This window comes from Neomonachus schauinslandi, chromosome 10 (assembly GCF_002201575.2).
Source record: "Neomonachus schauinslandi chromosome 10, ASM220157v2, whole genome shotgun sequence".
Lineage (NCBI taxonomy): Eukaryota > Metazoa > Chordata > Mammalia > Carnivora > Phocidae > Neomonachus > Neomonachus schauinslandi.
The window spans coordinates 52,413,239-52,434,393 of NC_058412.1; the positions used below are offsets into that span (position 1 = coordinate 52,413,239).

The 21,155-nt window shown below is 42.9% G+C and overlaps 1 protein-coding gene across 3 annotated transcripts in view; it reads left to right on the forward strand.

Moving 5' to 3' along the window:
- The first annotated feature begins 8,467 nt into the window (after window positions 1–8,467).
- The window catches only part of NFU1 (NFU1 iron-sulfur cluster scaffold), a 28,553-nt gene continuing 15,865 nt past the window's right edge, over window positions 8,468–21,155 (forward strand). For 2 of the 3 annotated variants that reach the window (XM_021699128.1, XM_021699129.1), the window contains exons 1-4: window positions 8,468–8,765; window positions 11,690–11,790; window positions 14,943–15,078; window positions 19,742–19,808. In XM_021699128.1, coding sequence (XP_021554803.1) covers window positions 8,704–8,765; window positions 11,690–11,790; window positions 14,943–15,078; window positions 19,742–19,808 — 366 coding nt within the window. In that variant the 5' untranslated portion in view covers window positions 8,468–8,703. The remainder of the gene's footprint in view (window positions 8,766–11,689; window positions 11,791–14,942; window positions 15,079–19,741; window positions 19,809–21,155) is intronic. The other variant, XM_021699130.1, reaches the window with a different exon arrangement.

The window sequence follows — 21,155 nt, forward strand, 5'->3', positions numbered from 1 at the left end:
GTTCACAGAAAAATATAACTCAAGGAGGCAGTTAGAATTGGGGTTTATATACCATCTTAATAAGAGAAGGGAGTGGGGAGAAGGGCACCGTAGGAAAACAAATGACTTTTAGGAAAAGATAAATGGGGAATAGATAATGACAGTTTTGTGAAAATGTCTGTTTAGGTGATTGCTTATTCCTGAGCCAAATTCTCCTTTTCAGTGATAGGAGTCAATCTTTCCTGGTTGCTAAATTCCTGGAGAGGACACTGATTTATAACTAATGGATTCTTTGGGAGGCTCTGCTTTCAGGTGGATAAGGCAGTTCAAAAGAAAAGAAAACAAAGCCAAGCTCTTCAGCAGTGTATTGTGGATGCCTTCAGCAGGAAGAGGTGAGTGTGTGAGTCTGGGTTCTGACCCATTAGAAAGCCCATTGCTGCCACTGCCACCACCAAGTCCTCCATATTTTTCTCTGCAAAGTAAAATCTGCTAAGAATGAGGACGCAAGGCGTTAAGTTTGGAGTAGCTAATAAAGGGAATTGTTAAAAATATTTGCAAACTGTTTTTTAAAAGATTTTTACTTATTTATTTGAGAGAAAGAGCGCAAGCAGGGGGAGTGGCAGAGGGAGAGGGAGAAACAGGCTCTGGGAGCCAGACGTGGGACTCGATCCCGGGACCCTGGGATCATGACTCGAGCCAAAAGCAGACGCTTAACCGACTGAGCCACTCAGGTGCCTCTGCAGCCAGTGTTTTAAATAGACTGAGTTCAGTAAGGTAAGAGTTCAGGAAAGGGCTTAAATGTGATCCTTGTGATCTTCCTGCCTCACTCCTTGATGAAATTCCTGCAGATCTCATCGCTTTCTGGTTACTTTCCCAAGTACTCTCAAGTATTAAAAAAATCCAGCCAAGTCTTCACAACTTCCATCTCACATCTGCCTCAGAGCTTCCCTCCTTTCCCTAGGTTGGGCTCAGGGACCAGCCTCCTGCAGGTTGGGGCAGGAGGAGGGGCAATGGGATCAGGGTGCATACAGCAGTCCTCTTCCTTGGCTGGGGCTGCCTGTGGCTTTCTGCACTGTTCCTGTTCAGGGTGTTACACCCTCTAGCTCGGGGGGTTGACAAACAACGAGCCATGGGACAAATCCAAGCCACGGAGAAGAATGGTTTTTCCACTTTTCCATGTCGGAAAAAAACCCCAGAATATTCATGACATGAAATTATATGAAATGAACATGGTAGTGTCCATAAATAAGGTTGTATTGGGACACAGGTACCCCCATATACGTGTCTACTGCCCACGGCCGCTTTTGCTCTATCATGGCAGGGCTCTACCGGGAAACAGGATTTCCGGTTGGTATGTCTTATTAGTTGTGACAGAGACCATATGGTTGGGAAGACTAACATATTTACTCTCTGGCCCTTTACAGATAAGTTTGGTGACCCCTGTTCTAACTCACTCCTGCAACCCACTCTCCTCCCATTCTGCTGCTGGTGATATACCCCACTTGGCAAGCTGGAGCCCCCTGCCCTCCTGGGGACCCTGGTGAGCAAGAGCCCTCCAGAACGGTTCAGCCTGGCTCGCTTCTGCAGCATCTCCTTGTTACATGGGAAAGTCTTGCATCCTTGTCCCTCCACATGCCACCAGTGCAAGCTCATCCCCAATTCCTTCCCTCTTTGCTATACCGTTGTGGGATGCTTCGGTTGGCCTCCTATCTTTAGGCTTCACCCCCAAACTCCTGGGGACACTCCAAGGACTCCCTCCCCATGTTTTACCCCAGTAACCGGGGAGGCAGACCCAGAGTTCCTATAGCTCAGGAAGCCTGCCCCCACAGGGTGAGACAGCACAGTCCTCTCGTAGCAAGCACCCTGGGGCCTTAAAACAGGATTTCCGGTTGGTATGTCTTATATAGCCAGGATGGGTTGAGGGGGTGGTCTCCATTTTTCTGCATCTTTTAGGAAGCTTACAGGGTTGTCGCTAATCACTTTAAAATGTTGGAGCCCTTATCACCGAAGTCTTTGCCTTTGAAGCTTTATCCAAAACACTAAAACCACAGGAAAAATTCCAGAGTGTACCGTGACACAGGGCTATGATGTGGTACAACCTCAGGGGTCATGGTCCACACTGCAGCCTGGGTTACCGTGGCCGCTAGGGTCGTAGGGGGCACAACCTGCCGGGCCAGAGGCAATGTTCCTACGGCTACATACACAAACAACAAACCCAAGTGAGCCCACGTCCTCCTCTTAGAGCTCAAACCTAAGGACTCCTTCCTGACTTCCGAGGCGAAAGCAGACTGGTGCCGTGGGATGAAGGAAGCCAAGGATTTGGTGGTTGTTGGTATAAGCCTTTGAGCATAAAATAGTAGAGGAGTTCCAAGGCTTGCAGAGTGGTTTGGGGAAATACTACAGTAGGGCCTTTTGCTCTTATTTTTAAAAGATTTATTTATTTTAGAGAGCGAGCGAGCGAGAGAGAGCACAGAGGGGAGGGGCAGAGGGAGACAGTCTTTTTTTTTTTTTTTAAAGATTTTTATTTATTTATTTGACAGAGAGAGATATAGCAAGAGAGGGAACACAAGCAGGGGGAGTGGGAGAGGGAGATGCAGGCCTCCCACCGAGCAGGGAGCCCAACGTGGGGCTCGATCCCAGGACCCTGGGATCATGACCTGAGCCAAAGGCAGACGCTTAACGACTGAGCCACCCAGGTGCCCCAGGGAGACAGAGTCTTAAGCAGACTCCACACTCAGCGTGGAGCCCTACACGGGGCCTGATCTCACGCTCCTGAGATCATGACCTGAGCCAAAACCATTAACTGACTGTGCAACCCAGGTGCCCGGGGACCTTTGTGTTTAAAATGTTTATTCTAGAATTTTTAAGAAAGAGGAACAGATTTTTTTTCTCTTAAGCAACAAACCAAATAGAGTGTGGAGAGAGCTGTATGTAATTAGATAATTAGAAGGCATGATCTCTGTTGTCACTTGTTTAACATTTCTTGAGACCTTAACCGATCTCTTGGGAAAAACAGGGTCACAGTACAATGTTTGTCTGTGCACACGTTCTCTTAGAAACTCCAGTGACCTGCATCTCTTCCCAGCTATTCCTGGCATCACATGTGCTTGGAACAGATTCTGTTCTGCTCTCATTTACATATTTGCTTCAACTGCTCTGCCACTTGCTGCCGAATCAGCCCCAGAAGGCCAAGGCACCCACAGTGCCGCATCCTCCCACCTCTCCTGTCCAGACAGGGGCTGCTGCAGCCTGCTACTAAAGCGGCAGGACCCAGGGCTCAGGGCTCACTCCGTCTGGGATGTTTTAACAAAACAGCCCTCTTATTTTGTGGGTCACCTTGGTTTCAAGCCCCCTTCCTGGGGGCTCGAACTGCCACAGAAATGCTCAAACCTGTCTCAGTTCTAAGAAGAACAGACTCGGCTGCTGACCTCAGGTGTTGCTGCTCGTAGATGTGTCAGGAATGGGTCTCCAAGTTTTACAGGAGAAGACAAAAACATCATTATAGCTACCCACGTGACAAGTTCAGTGCAAAGCACTTGAAATGCATTTTTCCCTAATCCACTCAACCCTTTTTGATAGATATATTTTTTTAAAGATTCTATTTATTTGAGAGACAGAGAGTGCAACAGGGGAGAGGGGCAGAGCAAGAGGGAGAAGCAGGCTCCCTGCTGAGCAAGGGGCCCAACACAGTCCCAGGACCCTGAGATCATGACCCAAGCTGAAGTCAGATGCTTAACCGACTGAGCCACCCAGGCACCCTTGATAGATATTGTTATCTACCTTTTACAGATGAGAACACTTAGGGCTCATTTCTTCAACAAGTATTTATTGAGCACTTACTGTGTGCCAGGCACTGTTCTAGGCATGCGAGATACCTCAGCTACCAATGGAGGCACCCTTGTGCTGTACGCTTTCTAGAGGGGATAAATGACTGAATAATTAGCATAATCGTGAAATAAAATATGGTAGAAGGTGCCCGGTTCTATGGGACTTCAGAGGGGTTTCAATTCAGCAAGTATATTTTGAGCCTCTCTTAAATGCCAGGCACTGGGCACAAGATCAAGAAGATAAATTTGCATGCTGGCATGCAGTTCACATCCAGTGAGACCACTGAGTGAGCAGCAGAACCAGGGTTGGTGCTGGTGGTCCAGTTCCAGCCATTGCTGGAACATCTTAACGCTTCTTTTTCTTTAAACACTCAACACAAGACTTTCCTCTTATGTGAAGCCTTCCTCGGGCTCTCCTCTCACCCCTAAGTCCTCATTCACTTCTCCCACCTGCCACCAGTGGGCTCTGGACATAGCCCTTGTGGAGCATGCTGTCCCCTGGGGCTGCCTTCATTGACTTACACATCTCTCCTCTAGGAGCTCCCTGAGAGCACGAATTGTTTTGTTCATCTTTAGATCCTCGTATCAGGGATTTTGATCATTTGTGAGTAATGGGAAACCTGATTAACCCGTGGCATCAGCAAGACCGTGGCTGATCTTTTTTCTCACGCCACAGGTAGTCTGGTTGCTGGTGGTTGTTGGCTCATTGCCTCAGGGATGTCATGGCTGAAGCGTGGCTGCCTTGACTCCAGCATTCCCGCCCCCACGCCCCCACGCAAGCAGGAAGAAGGGCCCGCGCCCAGAGCGGGAAAGCAAAACCTTCTCGGACAGTTCTGGCCGTCTTCCACATTTGTCTTACTGAATGGAACTGTGCCACGTGACAAGCCGTAGATGAGCGAGAGGCTAGGAGAATAATAATTCTTATTTTTAGACTGAACACATTGCCACCTGAGCAAAGTCAGCATTGGCTAGTAAAGAAGGGGAAAGTGAACACTGGAAGGTGTCTAGCATTGTCTGCCTCAATCCCTAAGACAAAGCAGAGTGCCTGGCACCATGCTATCAGGAAAGCACTCAATAGTTATTGAAAGAAAACAAATGAACAAGGGAAAAAGAGACAAAAAAACAGACTCCTAATTATAGAGAACAAACTAGTGGTTGCCAGAGGGGAGATGGGTGGGGGATGGGTAAAACAGGTGAAGGGGATTAAGAGTACACTCATCTTGGTGAGCGCTGAGTAATGTATAGAATTGCTGAATCACATTGTACACCTGAAACTAATGTAACACTGTGTGTTAACTACACATGAATTTTGAAAATTAATTAATTAAAAGATAGTTATTTTAAAATCATTTTTAAAAGTTTTTATTTTAATTCCAGTTAACATATAGTGTTATATTAGTTTCAGGTGTACAATACAGTGATTCAGCACTTCCATACCTCACCCAGTGCTCATCACAAGTGCACTCCTTGATCCCCATCACCTATTACACCTAACCCCTCACCCACCTCCCCTCTGGTAACCATCAGTTTGTTCTCTATAATTAAGCGTCTACTTCCTGATTTCTCTTATTTTTGATCTGAGCTTGTTTTGTTTCTTAAATTCCACATATGAGTGAAATCATATGGTACTTGTCTTTCTCTGACTTATTTCACTTAGCATAATACTCCCTAGCTCCATCCACATCAGTGCAAATGGAAAGATTTCATTCTTAAAAAATAGTTATTGAATAAATGGTGAATGAGTAAATAAATGATTTTTTGGTCCATGTCACATGGTCTGGTAATCTTCTTAGCCAACAATTAAAACAGAGCTGACATCTTATTGAAACGGTACTGGGGAAAATATCAGTTGTCTATCAGTTATCATGGTGAATGAATGAGTGTGTGTGTGTGTATGTGTGTGTACATGTGTGGTGTAGAGACAGAGAGGAAGAAGTGGGGCTTAAATAGAAAGATCCAGATATCTCTGGGGCGCCTGGGTGGCTCAGTCGTTAAGCGTCTGCCTTCGGCTCAGGTCATGATCCCAGGGTCCTGGGATCGAGTCCCACATCGGGCTCCCTGCTCGGCGGGAAGCCTGCTTCTCCCTCTCCCACTCCCCCTGCTTGTGTTCCTGCTCTCGCTATCTCTCTCTCTGTCAAATAAATAAATAAATTCTTTAAAAAAAAAAAAAAAAGAGGGCGCCTGGGTGGCTCAGTCGGTTAAGCGACTGCCTTCGGCTCAGGTCATGATCCTGGAGTCCCGGGATCGAGCCCCACATCGGGCTCCCTGCTCAGTGGGGGGTCTGCTTCCTCCTCTCCCCCTCCCCCGGCTTGTGTTCCCTCTCTCGCTGTGTCTCTCTCTGTCAAATAAATAAATAAAATCTTTAAAAAAAAAAAAAGATCCAGATATCTCAAGTAGTAGTTTTACTTTTTCCTAAAAGAGTCACCCTCCCTCTAGTATACTTGGGGAAAAGATGAAGGCTGTTTCACATCTGTTTCTGAGTTGTCCACCCGGCTGCTGTGCCCAGTTTCATGTGCCAGTGGCCACAGTCTTCTCCATGAGATGCTTTACCCTACCTCAGCTTAGCACCAGCTAAGGCGTGAATGAGGCCAGGCCCTCTCTTTCTGCTGTCCGCACGGTCATCAGACAGAGTGAACGAATGTACCGGATTTGACAAAAGGGTTGAGGTGACTACATTCTTGTTGAGCACCTACTATGTGCCGGGTATTACAGTAGGTGCTGGGGTACAAGAGTAAAGAAACAGACATGCCCCTTGTAAGTCTTAGGATATGGGAGGGAAAGGATCATTAGAAAAATTAATACCCAAATCCATAATTTTACTTGAGATAATGCACTATGAAGGAAAAGGAGAGGGTATATTGAAAGAGAATAATGAAGGAGACTATTTGGGTGGGGATGAAAGGAGGTGTCACAAAAGGTAGGATATTTAGGGAGAATATCTCTACCTTACAGTCAGACGTAGGGGAATTAATACAAGCGATTCAAGAAAAAAAGAGGGAGAAAGGGGAAAAAAAAGAGAGAGCGGGTGGGGGGAAAGGCATTCCTCACAAGGGGAGCAATTTATGCAAAGGCCCTGAAGTGGGAAATAATCTGGGACACAAGAAGCGGGTTCAGTGGTTTGAGGAATGAGAGGTGAAAAACTAAAGATTAAAGGTGTTTAAAAGAGGGACGCCTGAGTGGCTCAGTTGGTTAAGCATCTGCCTTTGGCTCGGGTGGTGATTCCCAGAGTCCTGGGATCGAGTCCCACACTGGGCTCCTTGCTCAGCCAGGAGCCTGCTTCTCCCTCTCCACCTGCTTGTGCTCGCTCTCTGTCAAATAAATAAATTAAAAAAAAAATGTATAAAAGATTAAAACTCTTTTTATGACATTTGGCTCTGAAGCAAGAGCTTCCAGAACGTAACCTGCACTCAAGAACCACGGCCTGCTCAGTGTCCAAGCCCACACCTGCGGCAGGTCTGCAGCAACCCCCCCAACCCCCTTAGACACTTCTCTGGGCCATAGAAACCACCAGGGTTATCTCGGTGTGGCTCCAATCTGTACAACAGGTGTGTTAGTCCAGAAACCAGTACTGTGCTTACCTTCTAGAGCAGTGGTTTTCAAATATTAGCTGGAGGTGGTATTAAAACCTTAAATTAAATTTAAAATGAAATTAAATTAAAATTATTACTAGGGGCGCCTAGGTGGCTCCCTCAGTTAAGCATCTCGTCTACCTTCAGTTCAGATCATGATCCCAGAGTCCTGGGATCCAGTTGGGTTTGGGCTCCTTGCTCAGTGGGGTGTCTGTTTCTCTACCCCTCATCCTGCTCGTGCTCCCGCTCTCTCAAATATATAAATTAAATCTTGAAAAAAAATTTTTTTAAAAACCAAAACCAGGGGCGCCTGGGTGGCTCAGTCGTTAAGCATCTGCCTTCGCCTCAGGTCATGGTCCCAGGGTCCTGGGACCCCTGCTCGCGGGAAGCCTGCTTCTCCCTCTCCCACTCCCCCTGCTTGTGTTCCCTCTCTCGCTGTGTCTCTCTCTGTCAAATAAATAAAATCTTAAAAAAAAAAAAAAACCACCCAAAACGAATTACTAGACCCCATCTTCAGAGACTGATTCAGTAGGTTTAAGGCGGGCCCTGCTAATTTGCCTTTCCAATGTGTTCCCATCTGTTGCTGCCCCCCAGTCCACATCTTGAGAACCGTTGTCCTAGAGAAAGCGGAATACTCAAGAAAAGTTCTGGGAGAGTAGTTAAGGGGCTTTTGTACTTTGCACTGGAAACTAGTCAAACACTCATGCTTATACAGCAAAGGGCAGCACCGCAGTAAGTGAGTGCTCCGTGGGGCTCGGTCCAAGATGACAGGCTCTCTAAGCCCAGCCTAACAGAAGGATAAGACAGATCTACCTCAGCCCCATGGTAGAAGGGCAGGCATCTTGCTGGAAAAGGCCAGAACTCTTCCAAGGGGATGCTCCAGGGAGTCTTTTGAGGCCGCCATTGAGCCGGGCCCGGAGGGTGAGCAGGATCCTCCGAGCGGCCCTGTGGCCGGTTTAGGGATGGGAAACATCATTCCACCTGCAGGCCTCCGTCTCTGTAAGCACAATACCCATGAAGAAGGAAGGGTGACGCCGGGCTCCGCGTGCGTGCCCAGTGCCGCGTGCCTCACCGAGGGCGCCTGCGCAGGCGTCTCCGGGACTTCTCCCCGCCCTGGCGCAGGCTTACTGTGTAGGTGGGCGAAGGTGGTCGGCAGCCGCGGCCCAGCTCCTGCGGCTCGTCCGTATAGCCGCGCCGCCCGCGGCCGGCAGGGTACGCTCTCCGCGGAGCCTGTCCTGCTCCCGGCCTGCCAGCGCCTGCGCCTGCGCGGGGCTTCCGCCGCTCGGCGAAGGGGGAGAGCCGCCCCACTGCGGCGCCCTGGGACTAAGATGGCAGCGGCGGCCCGGCTGGGCTGGGGAGCTGCGGCTGTTGCCGCGGGGCTGCGTAGGCGGTAGGTGACGAGCTAGGAGCTCCGCACGGGGGTGCCGCTGGGCTTAGCAGAGCGGTCGCCACCCCCGCCCCGTGGGGGCGGGGAGAAGTACCCCTGACCGAGCCTTTGGGTCCCCCGGGTCCCCGCCGTTGGGGATTTCGCCCTGCGGTCGGCGGCTACCCATGAGGCGGCTCTGCGCCCCCAGTTCGGGCGGGATCTGCAGCGCCCCGTCCCAGGCTCCGAAACCCGGCGCCTGAGTGCCTACGGTGGGGAGGCCCGCAGAGACTCCACGGAGGAGCTGTTTTTAAAATCGTGTGGCCCCTCCAGCCCTTCTATCACGTGCATTCCCTCCCTCTGCTTTTTAAACACAAATCAGAATGTCTACGGAATGGGAGTGGGTACCTCATCTCATTTCCTCATTTTCCCAGTAGGCCCAGAAAGGGGACGTGATCTGTATGAGGTCACACAGCTTCTAAGTGGTGGAACTCTGATGAGAATCCAGACCCCTAGATTTCCTCCCCATCACCTAAACCCACTCTCTTCTCTTGTTTTTTTCCCCTTCTGTGCAACCTGCCTTTGAGTTTGACCTCCCAGTGACATCTGTCCACAACGTTGGTTAGGTGAAAAGGAATGATGACTTAAGTAGGTATTGTACCTTGATTTTGCTTCTGGAACAAAAGAACAACAGGGCCTAACAAGGTTTCACCTAGTGAATATTAAGGAGTTTTAGTGTTAATGATGCCCTTGAAGTGTAAATGCATTAAGTTTGCTGGAGGATTTTTTTGTTAGTCACCTCCTGGCCCCCTCTGTTATGTTTGGATAGATGTCTTACTGGAATAATTTTACTATTAACCTTTACGGTTTTGTCATGTTAAACCCATCTCCCACCGTATTCATCCATTCTGTTGCTTTTTCCCTGGGCTGAAGGGACAAGAATACTGGTCTTCATTGTATTTCCATATTCCAGTGTAGTCAAGATTTAGGCAGTGAGCTATAGATAAAAGTGTTTTCACCCCAAACCTTAAACTTCATTCAGTAATTCATTATTGGGCACCTATCACATCATAATAATGGTAGCTAACATTTGGTACAAGTGCTTGGCACTGATTTAAGCACTTTACATGGAGTATCTGGGTCCTTCTTTGGCCCAATCTTTGAGGTAGCTGTGAATATTCTTTGAGATGAGGAACTGAGGCCATCCTAGCTGCTGAGGGTCACAGAAATGAAGATGCTCCTTTTCCTTAGTGAGTTTGCAGATAAAAGTAATCAGAGAAAGTTTAAGTGATCATACATATATTTAAAATTCTTCAGCAACTTATGCAAAATGAGAATTGTAATGGTAGCAATATATTTTAAAGTAAACTGGATTTTGGGGTGCCTGGGTGGCTCAGTTGGTTAAGTATCTGGCTCTTGATCTCAGCTCAGGTCTTGATCTCAGGGTCCTGAGTTCAAGCCCAGCATTGGGCTCCATGCTGGGTGTGGAGCCTACTTAAAAAACAAACAAACAAAAAGTAACCTGGATTTTAAAGTAACTTGCATCCGATTTCTAAAATTTTTCACTACTGAAGTTTTTTTTTCCTTTTCTAATAATATTTATTTTTCCCTTCTCTCGTCATTTTTAATTTGTCAAAGCCCATGAAAAAAATAGCCAATCAGTACTTCTCTATTACAGTGAAATAACCAAAGTTACAAACACTGGCTTAAGAGGTTTCCAATCAAAAAGCATATATAGATTGTTGGCTTCTTTAGCAGGTTGGAGGGGAATAGTACACTTTCTATTAGACTTTTTGAAGTATTGAAATACCTTTCAAAACAGGTAGTATTGGGGCGCCTGGGTGGCTCAGTCGTTAAGCGTCTGCCTTCAGCTCAGGTCATGATCCCAGGGTCCTGGGATCGAGCCCTGCGTCAGGCTCCCTGCTCAGCAGGAAGCCTGCTTGTCCCTCTCCCGCTCCCCCCTGCTTGTGTTCCCTCTCTCACTGTCTCTGTCTCTGTCAAATAAATAAATAAAAAATCTTAAAAAAACACACACAAAAAACAGGTAGTATTGGTTCTCTCTTACCAGGGAGACATGGTGGTAGAGACAGAAAAGGGAGGGACTTCACAGTATTTAATTTTGTTCCCTTCGAATTTTGAACTGTGTGACTCTATTACCTAGTTTTTTTTAAATTTAAAAAGAAGAAAAGAAACAGTTGGTAGTTCTTTGCATCCTTCATGCATAGCTAAGAGTCTGGGAATCCAGGTTGTAAATCACAAATTTAGTTGCATTTCTGTTTCTTACACTGGTACACTCGGTTATCAAGGCTATAAATTTCCACTTGAGCTCTTGTTTTTTTTTTTTTTTTAAAGATTTTATTTATTTATTTGACAGAGAGAGACACAGTGAGAGAGGGAATACAAGCAGGGAGTAGTGGGAGAGGGAGAAGCAGGCTCCCCGCCGAGCAGGGAGCCTGATGTGGGACTCAGTACCAGGACCCTGGGACCCTGACCTGAGCTGAAGGCAGTTGCTTAACTACTGAACCACCCAGGCACCCATTGAGCTCTTGTTTTTAAATTGTTTGCAGAGGGCGCCTGGGTGGCTCAGTTGGTTAAGCGACTGCCTTCGGCTCAGGTCACGATCCTGGAGTCCTGGGATCGAGTCCCACATCGGGCTCCCTGCTCAGCAGGGAGTCTGCTTCTCCCTCTGACCCTCTTACCTCTCGTGCTATCTCTCATTCTCTCTCACTCAAATAAAAAAAAAAAAATAAATAAAATAAAATAAATTGTTTGCAGATATTGCTTGCCTAAGGAAATGGACATAATGTGGATGGAGAATGAAATTAAGCTTTGTTGTTTTCATTATCATATATATGTATACACACACATATATATGCATATATATATATATGAAGTAGAAACTGAGCTTAAAAGATTATCTCTTGAAATGTCATTTTTGTTTTTAAATGTAGATTCTGTCCTATGATGAATCCATACATCATTAAGAAACAGCTTCTGCATCAGTTCGTACAAAGACCACTTTTCCTACTGCCTACAACCTTATATAACACAGGTAAAATTTCACCTTTTATTTTTTTTAATTTTTTTAAAAAGATTTTATTAGAGAGAGAGCACATGAGAGGGGGGAGGGTCAGAGGGAGAAGCAGACTCCCCACTGAGCAGGGCCCCCCCCCCATGTGGGACTCAATCCCAGGACTCCAGGATCATGACCTGAGCCAAAGGCAGTCGCTTAACCAACTGAGCCACCCAGGCACCCCAAAATTTCACCTTTTAGAACAAATTATGTTTCAGAAGCTATTGAAACTGTGCTTAAATACAGTTTGGTGGATCATAAAAGATAAGAATTTGTATTTTCTTTTTTTTTTTTTAAAGATTATTTATTTATTTGACAGAGAGAGAGAGAGCACAAGTAGGCAGAGTGGCAGGCAGAGGGAGAGGGAGAAGCAGCCTTCCTGCGGAGCAGGGAGCCCGATGCAGGACTCGGTCCCAGGACCCCAGGATCATGACCTGAGCCGAAGGCGGATGCTTAACCGATTGAGCCACCCAGGCGCCCCAAGAATTTGTATATTTTCTGTTCAGGGGTATAAAAAGAACATAGCATTTTTCTGTGTCATAACATAACATTTACTATAATTATTTGCTTACAAATATTGGCATTAGATTTCAAGAATCTGCAGCACAGGGGTACCTGGGTGGCTCAGTTTGAACATCTGACTCTTGGTTTCAGCTCAGGTCATGATCTCCAGGGTCCTGGGATCAAGCCCCATGAGCCCCACATCATTGGGCACCTCACTCAGCGGGGAGTCTGCCCCTCCCCCACTTGCATGTGCTCGCTCATGTGTGCTCTCTCTCTCTCTCTCTCTCCTGAGTATAGCGTCCAATAGACCTATGAAATCTCAGTATTTTGAATAACACATCTTCTGGAACATTGCTCAAATGATTTCTCAAATGAAAATATTACAAAAAGAAGTTACAAATAGGTTTGTTTCAAAAAATCATAAGTATTTTAAGCTGCTGCCTTCCTTATTTTATTAAGAATACACCTAAAAAGGGCACCTGGGTGGCTCAGTTGGTTAAGCGTCTGCCTTCACCTCAGGTCATGATCCTGGGGTCCTGGGATTGAGCCCCCCATTGGGCTCTCTACTCAGCAGGGAGTCTGCTTCTCCCTCTTCCTCTGCCCCTCCCCTGCTCGTGCTCGCTCTCTCTCTCTCTCTCTCTGGAATAAATAAGTAAAATCTTAAAAAAATAAAAATTAAAAAAAGAATATACCTAAAATCAGTAAATTTCTAGCTTTTGTCCAAGCATTAGAAAATAGTACTTTCAATGTAGTTTTTCTTTCTTTGGGGTCCAAATTAATTACTTATGGGCTTTGTTGACGATTTTGTTGATGTTACACGCTTTTATTTTCATTAATATTGGAAGTAGGTATGAAGATAGGATTTGAAAATTATTGAAATGTGACCAGTGTCCTGTGGCTAGGGAACCTTGAGAGCTGTCTCTGTGTGTCTGTGTGTAAATGTCTTCCTGTGTGTGCTTATGGATCTATATATAAGAGTTTGGATTCAGCTCTTGGACCCTCTCCCATTTCCATCACTACACTGAACATTTCGTGGCCATATTCTGGTAGCTGGCTGACTCTGGCTAACCACATGAGTTGGATCAAGACCTTACCTCTTCTGTATACCGGGGCAAAAAGAGGAAAACCTTGCCTGGTGCCTTGAATCACAGAATAAAAATTTAGGCATAAATATTGAGTTAGCATGTTAAGCTACTTTAATTGGACTTTTAAATACTGTGGTATGGAATCATGTGGTCATCAGGTTTTTCAAATTGGAAACCCACTGATCTTAGTCTTTGATATTGACTTTAAGGACCATTAATGTATATTTTGGGGGAAGTTTCTGCCTCCCTATTAATCTATTACTTATTAGTACCAAGCATAATGGGAAGAATTATTTTAGATCATTCTATTTTGTTATAACCCTTATGACACTTTCAGGGGCATCTTTCTGGATGATGGACCTGGGCGTCATTTCTGAAATACCTAATTAAGCCTAGCTTAGACTATAATTGAAATGATTTTGTTAATACCTAGTGAAATTACTGTTTTGAAATAGCTTTGTTCATTGTCAAAAGAGAAAATTTATGTTGTGATGTCATATGTTTTTTACTTCAGACAATATATAGAGATTATGCTTTCAATTTTTTTTGTACTTGTAGTTTTTAAGTTTTTATTTATTTTTTTAGTAATCTCTACACCCAACGTGGGGCTCGAACTCACAACCCTGAGATCAAAAGTTGCATGCTCTTCCCACTGAGCCAGCCAGACACCCCACATTTACAGTTTTTACCTTCAAGTATTTCTAAAACCTTTTCTTGGGCGCCTGGGTGGCTCAGATGGTTGAGCGTCTGCCTTTGGCTCTGGTCGTGATCCCGGGGTCCTGGGATCGAGTCCCGCGTTGGGCTTCCTGCTGGGCGGGGGGCTTGCTTCTCCCTCTGCCTCTGCCTCTCTCTCTCTCTGACTCTCATGAATAAATAAATAAAACATTTTTTTAAAAAAACCTTTTCTTTCTGCATATATAGTTTTACAGAAATGGACTGAGTAGAAAAATGCCAGATTTAATTCTTCAAATACTGTGGTAGAGTGCTTAATGTGTGTGGAGATTTTGATTACCAATAAATTATTAAGAAAGGCTTCAAGAAATGATTGGTCATATCCAAGGTTAAAAGAACCTTGTTGTCTTTATATTTACAGAAATTGGTGGCAGGCCTTCCTTTAATAGTTCCATCTGAAAACTTGTTCCCATGTAACATAGATTTTTCAGAGGAATTTATTTGTTGGAGGTATAACTATTTTATTTTTTTAAGATTTTATTTATTTGAGAGAGAGAGAGAGCATGAGAGAGAGAGCACGAGCAGGGTGGGAGGGGCAGAGGGAGAGAGAGAAGCAGGCTCCCTGCTTATGCAGGACTTGGTCCCAGGACCCTGGGATCATGACCTGAGCCAAAGGCAGATGCTTAACCAACTGAGCCACCCAGGTGCCCCTTTTTTGTTGTCTTTAAAAATTATTTCATCAGCTTGAGCAACAAAGCCTTATTTTCTTTTTTCTTACATCTTGTTTCTTTGAAAATGAGTACTTCATAGTCCATAAGCTTAACTACTGTTTTTCTGGAATAACATTCTTTCTTCTTTTTTCTCTTTCAGTGAGACACATGTTTATTCAAACACAAGATACCCCCAATCCCAACAGTTTAAAGTTTATTCCAGGAAAACCAGTTCTTGAGACAAGGACCATGGATTTTCCCACACCAGCTGCAGCATTTCGCTCCCCTCTGGCTAGGTATACTACTATTTCTCATTTGCTTTTACCAAGAAACATAAATAACTGACTTTGGGGGTAAGGCAGCCTCGTTTAATGATTGCATTTTTATGTGCATTGCACTGTTTTCAATGTAAAGAATGCTTTCTTTTCAGGTAAGAGATAAAAGAAAAATAACAGTTGATATCAGGAAACGCTTGTCCTGAAAAGTAATGTATTTGAGAGATCTATGGCAGGACTAAAGAAGACTTTATATTTTTACTTTAAAAAAAATTCATCAAAATGAAAATAGGATAAATTTCCATTCTAAATCTTTAAAACTATTTATAAAAAACAGTGAAAACTTGTTCATTTTTTTTCTTAAGGGTAGTTGAATTTTTTTCGATGTGCCAAAATGGAGCAGTTTCTAAAATATTCCACTCAGAACCATAAATAATAATAGTTATTAGATTTGGCATGATTTTTTAAAAACAAGTCAGAGACAATTTTTAAATTCACTAAAGACATGTTAGATATATGTCATGATATAGGACAAACAAAATTATTGGAATGAATTTCTTTTTTTTTTTTAAAGATTTTATTTATTTGACAGAGACACAGTGAGAGAGGGAACACAGGCAGGGGGAGCGGGAGAGGGAGAAGCAGGCTTCCTGCTAGGCAGGGAGCCCGATGTAGGGCTTGATCCCAGGACCCTGGGATCATGACCTGAGCCGAAGGCAGACGCCCAATGACTGAGCCATCCAGGCGCCCCTGGAATGAATTTCTTTGTAATGATAGCTAGAGAAATTATTTATAATAAGAAGTATTAGAGTCAGTCTACATCAGTTTAAATTTTTGGTAACCTAAGCTTGACGCTGATTGCCAGGGGTATTTAGAAAGTAAAGCTTAGATAACTACTTCTATACACATAGCTGTTTTATATGTCACACTTAGAAGAGCGAGAAATAATACACTTATTGCAGGAATGTTTTTTTAATTTTTTAATTTAATTTTTTTTTTTTTTTTTAGTAGACTCCATGTCTAACATGGAGCCCAGTGTGGGGCTTGAACTCAGGACCCGGAGATTGAGACCTAAGCTGAGATCAAGAGTTGGCCGCTTAACTGACCGAGCCACCCAAACGCCCCTTTTTAAATTTCTCATTAATAAAAATGCACATTTCCTTTGACCTACACATGCCACTTCTCACAGTATGCCCTAGAGCATTTGTTTTTCACACTTTTTTTTTACAGGCTGCAGTAAGAAACCTTTTATATTACAACCCAGTTCATACACATACATAGGTAGATAGATAGATACATACACACGTATTCGATGGGACAGTTTTGACCCTGTGTAAAACATTCTTATTTCCTTTCTAATTCTCTTTATTCTATTCTGTTTTATTATATTAGATAAAAATCCAGGTCAATACCTAATTGATTTTACAAGCTACTAGTGGAGTTGAAAAACACTGCCTTACAGAACATCCACATACATATACAAGGTGATACAAGCCTTGTTGGTAGTGGTAACAAGTTGGAAACAACCTAAATACTCATCAGTAGGAAGAGTTCAATAAACTTTGTCCATAGTCTTAGATATTAAAAAAAGATGAGGATAACCCTCATTTACTGTCATAGACTGACCTCTACGACACACTTTTGGGGCGCCTGGGTGGCTCAGTCGGTTAAGCGTCCGACTCTTGATTTCTGCTCAGGTCATGATCTCAGGGTTGTGAGATTGAGCCCTGCATCAGGCTCTGCAGTGGGTGTGGAACCTGCTTAAGATGCTCTCTCCCAGGCGCCTGGGTGGCTCAGTTGTTAAGCGTCTGCCTTCGGTTCAGGTCACGGTCCCGGGGTCCTGGGATCGAGCCCCTCGTCGGGCTCCCTGCTCGGCAGGAGGCCTGCTTCTCTCCCACTCCCCCTTCTTGTGCTCCTGTTCTCGCTGTCTCTCTCTCTGTCAAATAAATAAATAAAATCTTAAAAAAAAAAAAAGATTCTCCCTCTCTCTCCCTCTGTCCCTCCACCCCCTTCTTTTTCTCTCCCCCTTTTAGAAAAAAATAAAAAACTATTAATTGAAGAAAGTATGTTGTAGAACACTGAGTACAATATGATTATCTATATAAAAACAAAAAACATACAAAACACTAACATAAAGGTCTGGAAGAATGTACACCCAACCGATAACAGTGGATTTGGGGGAGGGGTGGTCAAGAGGCATTTTCACTTTATATGAATAGTTTGAAATGTTTACATCAAGAATGAATTTATGTATTTTGTATTTAAAAGAATATAAAAATAAAAAAGACTGTTCAGTTACAGATGAGTTGGAGATTATTTCTGTCAGATGTTTAGTTGGCAAAAGCCCTTTTCAAATTAGTCTTTTGAAAGTAGCTTATTTCCTGGACTCACAGAATTTATTATCTTCAGTCAAGCAAAACTAATCTTGTTTTTGTTGTTTTAACAGAGAATGTTTTTACTGTAAGCTAGAATGTAAAGCTTCCTGAAAACAGAAACCTGTCTGTCTTGCTCATCATTGTATCTCTAGTGCTTAGTACAGTGTCAATATTCCGTGAGTTTTCAAAAATTTGTTGAATGAATGAGTAATTGAATGAATGAACAGTAGTGTATCTTACTTCAGAGAGGCATTTGACCTATTTCTTACCATCCTTCTGGACAAGACAGAAAAATTTAAGCAGAGTGTAAATCTGTCTCTAGTGACATACACAAGGGCTCTGTAGTATCTGTAATATCTCTGTAGTTGGCCTATTTATTCAATACTTTATCTGCGACACATTAATGATGATAAGATTATCAGTTTCCAGATGGGAGGAATTGCTTCTATGTTAGATGGCAAAATTCAGAGAAATGTTTAAAGGTTTCATTAGGCCGACATGATAGTTTAAAGCAAGTAAGGTAAAATCTAACAGGAATAAATATTAAGGCTTATTATTTAAATGTTTAAAATGAATAGCTCAGTTGTGGGATGGAAGAATCTGACTTCTTAGTTCATTATGTTGGATATGTTGCAGCACTCAAAATCAGTCAAACTTCAACAGAGTCACAGTATCTAGCTCAATAGAGGTAACAGTCTTTGTATTCTGAATAAGTCATACTATGTTTGGGATATGTGTTCAATGCTGGATATCATATTTTATTTTGGACATTGTAGAAGTTGAAATTGTCCCGAGGAAAGTAACCTAAATGGCAAAGCATGTATAATAATGTTTGAAACTCCTTTTCAGCGTTTTCCTTCTTAAAGCACAGAACCTGTGAACTCTTGCCTAAAGCAGTCCCCATGACATGACCCAAAGATCAGGTTGATTCTTTTGCATGGTCCTTTCATTTGAAGAAAAAAGCTTTGCTAACAGTACAGATGCACAGAGCCAATCAAGGGACCTACTTATAGGTCTGTGCTTGGGTTTATTGGATCATATTATGCAACCAAGTACCTTGTAACTTCTTGTAAATTTAATATTGAATTAGAGGACCCAGATGACATCGTTTCAGACAAATTCCTAAATAATTTCAAAATAGTAATTCCGGTAACACTCATGCAATGATAGACAAGGAAGAGGTAAACCTTTTTTGGAGTATGTCAGCTTTTATTCCTAAAAAGGGGTGAGGGAAAAAGGAAATTGCTCTGGTATGTTACATATATCAGTGATTGGGAAAGGAAGATGCATTTCAAAATCCCTTGTAGGGGCTTTTCAAATTATAATCCTCCCCTCCTCCTCTTAGAGGATTTTAAAAATTAGTTGAGGTATAATGTACATGAAATGAAAATCACCAATTTTAAGTGTATAGTGCAGAGTTTTGATAAATATATACAGAGTTTTGATAAATATAGACAGATAAATATATACATGATAAATATGATAAATACACACATCTACAAGTATATACTGTATATATTTTGATAAATATACAGTAACCACCACTAAAATAAAAATACAGAACGTTTTTATTACTGCAGAAATCCCTCATTTCTCTTTGCATTCAATCTTCTTGCTTCACTTCCATACCCTGGTAACTGTTTTGTTTCATGGCAATGAATTCCAACTTTGTTGAGATATAACTGATGTAAAACATTATATAAGTTTAAGGTATACAGTGTGCTGATTTGATATACATATGCTTTACAAAATGCTTACCACAGTAAAGTTAGTTAACACACCTATCACCCTGGTAACTATTGAGCTTTCTGCCACCACAGTTTTACATTTTTAGGGTTTCATATAAATGCCCCCATATAGTCTTTTGTGTTTGGCTTCTTTCATTTAGCATAATGCTTTTGAGAGTCCTCCTTGTTTTTGCATGTACCGTTAATTTATTCTTTTTTTATTGTTGAGTAGCCCTGCATTGTACGGGTACACACGGTCTGTTCAGTTATTCACTAGTTGATGGGCATTTCCAGATATTTTTTTTGGCTTTTATAAATAAAGCTGCTGTAAAGATTCATGGACACATCTTTGTGGAGCATGTTTTCAATTCTCTTAGGTAAATACCTAAGAGTGGGATTGCTAGATCGTAGGGTAAGAGGATGAAACAAGATTGGCCATGAGTTGATAATTGTTGTCCATGAATTGTTGATGCTGGTGATGGGTATGTAAAGGTTCTTTTACTTTTCTGTCCACCTTTGTATATGTTTAAACTTTTCTGTAATAATGCATTTTATTATCTCTTATTTCTTATTTATTCACAGGCAGTTATTTAGAATTGAAGGAGTAAAAAGTGTCTTTTTTGGACCAGATTTCATCACTGTTACAAAGGTAAACATAGGATTATGTAAAATAATGTATGAAGTTCTTTTAGTTTTTTTCCGAGTCCAACATCCCTTTCTAGAATTTCCTTTTTTGATATATTTTATACATATTGTTATTAAAAATCTCTAAGTTTACTTTTCACATTTCTCAAGTTAGTTATTAAATAGAATTTTCAAGTTGAAATTAACTATAGTCCAAATCCCTCATTTTTCAGAAGAGAAAAACTTGAGCTTCAGAGGCTTAAGTGCAGGATTGTGTCCAGGGTTATGTATCTGCCCTACAGCAGGGCCATGACTCAACCTGGGCAGAACTAGAATTTAGGCTCCAAGTGTTATTTTTACTAATTCTTTTTTTTTTCTTTCATAATTGAGACTTTATTGGTGGTTTTGTTTTTTTTTTTTAAGATTTTATTTATTTATTCGACAGAGAGATAGACAGAAGAGCACAAGCAGAGGGAGTGGCAGAGGGAGAGGGAGAAGCAGGCTCTGCACTGAGCAGGGAACCCGATGCGGGACTCGATCCCAGGACCCTGAGACCATGACCCGAGCCGAAGGCAGACGCTTAACCATCTGAGCCACCCAGGCGCCCTATTGGTGGTTTTGATATTTTTACTAGTTCTTAATTTAAAATGATAGAGTAAAAAGCAAAGCAAACAAATAATCAAACTATATGCTTATGTATTTGACCAACAGATGAATATAAATCTCCTTTAAAGGGGGCTGTTTCATCATGGCCCATCTGCTGAAATACTTCAGAACTTCACAGATAAGAGCAGGGGACTGTGTCGTTCTGCAGCACTTGGTTAACCTCTAAATGTCAGAAAGTTGATCTAACTATGTTACCCATTCCAACACCTCATATCTGCTAGGAAAGGCGGTTTCATTTTTAAGTCTACTAGATTAATTAGAAATGAACTGTTTAAATTTGAACTATGTATACTTTTAGGTCTGTTAATTGATACGTATACACTGAACTTGATCACTTGTTCAATATTATGTTAAAATCCAAAGTTTTCGGGGCACCTGGGTGGCTCAGTTGGTTAAGCAGCTGCCTTCGGCTCAGGTCCTGATCCCAGGGTCCTGGGATCGAGCTCTGTGTCAGGCTCTGTGCTCAGCAGGGAGCCTGCTTCTCCCTCCCCCTCTACCCCTCCTTCGGCTTGTGCTCTCTCGCTCGCTCACTCTTTCTTTCTCAAATGTATAAATAAAGTCTTAAAAAAAAAAAATCCAAAGTTTTCATGTAATTCTCTTAAGCAATTTGAAAGGATTACTCTGAGTTCTTGATGCACTGATAGGACTGATAAAAGTGTACTGGGTTAGTGACCTGTTACAAAAGTCCAGTATGCTCTTGTAGCTA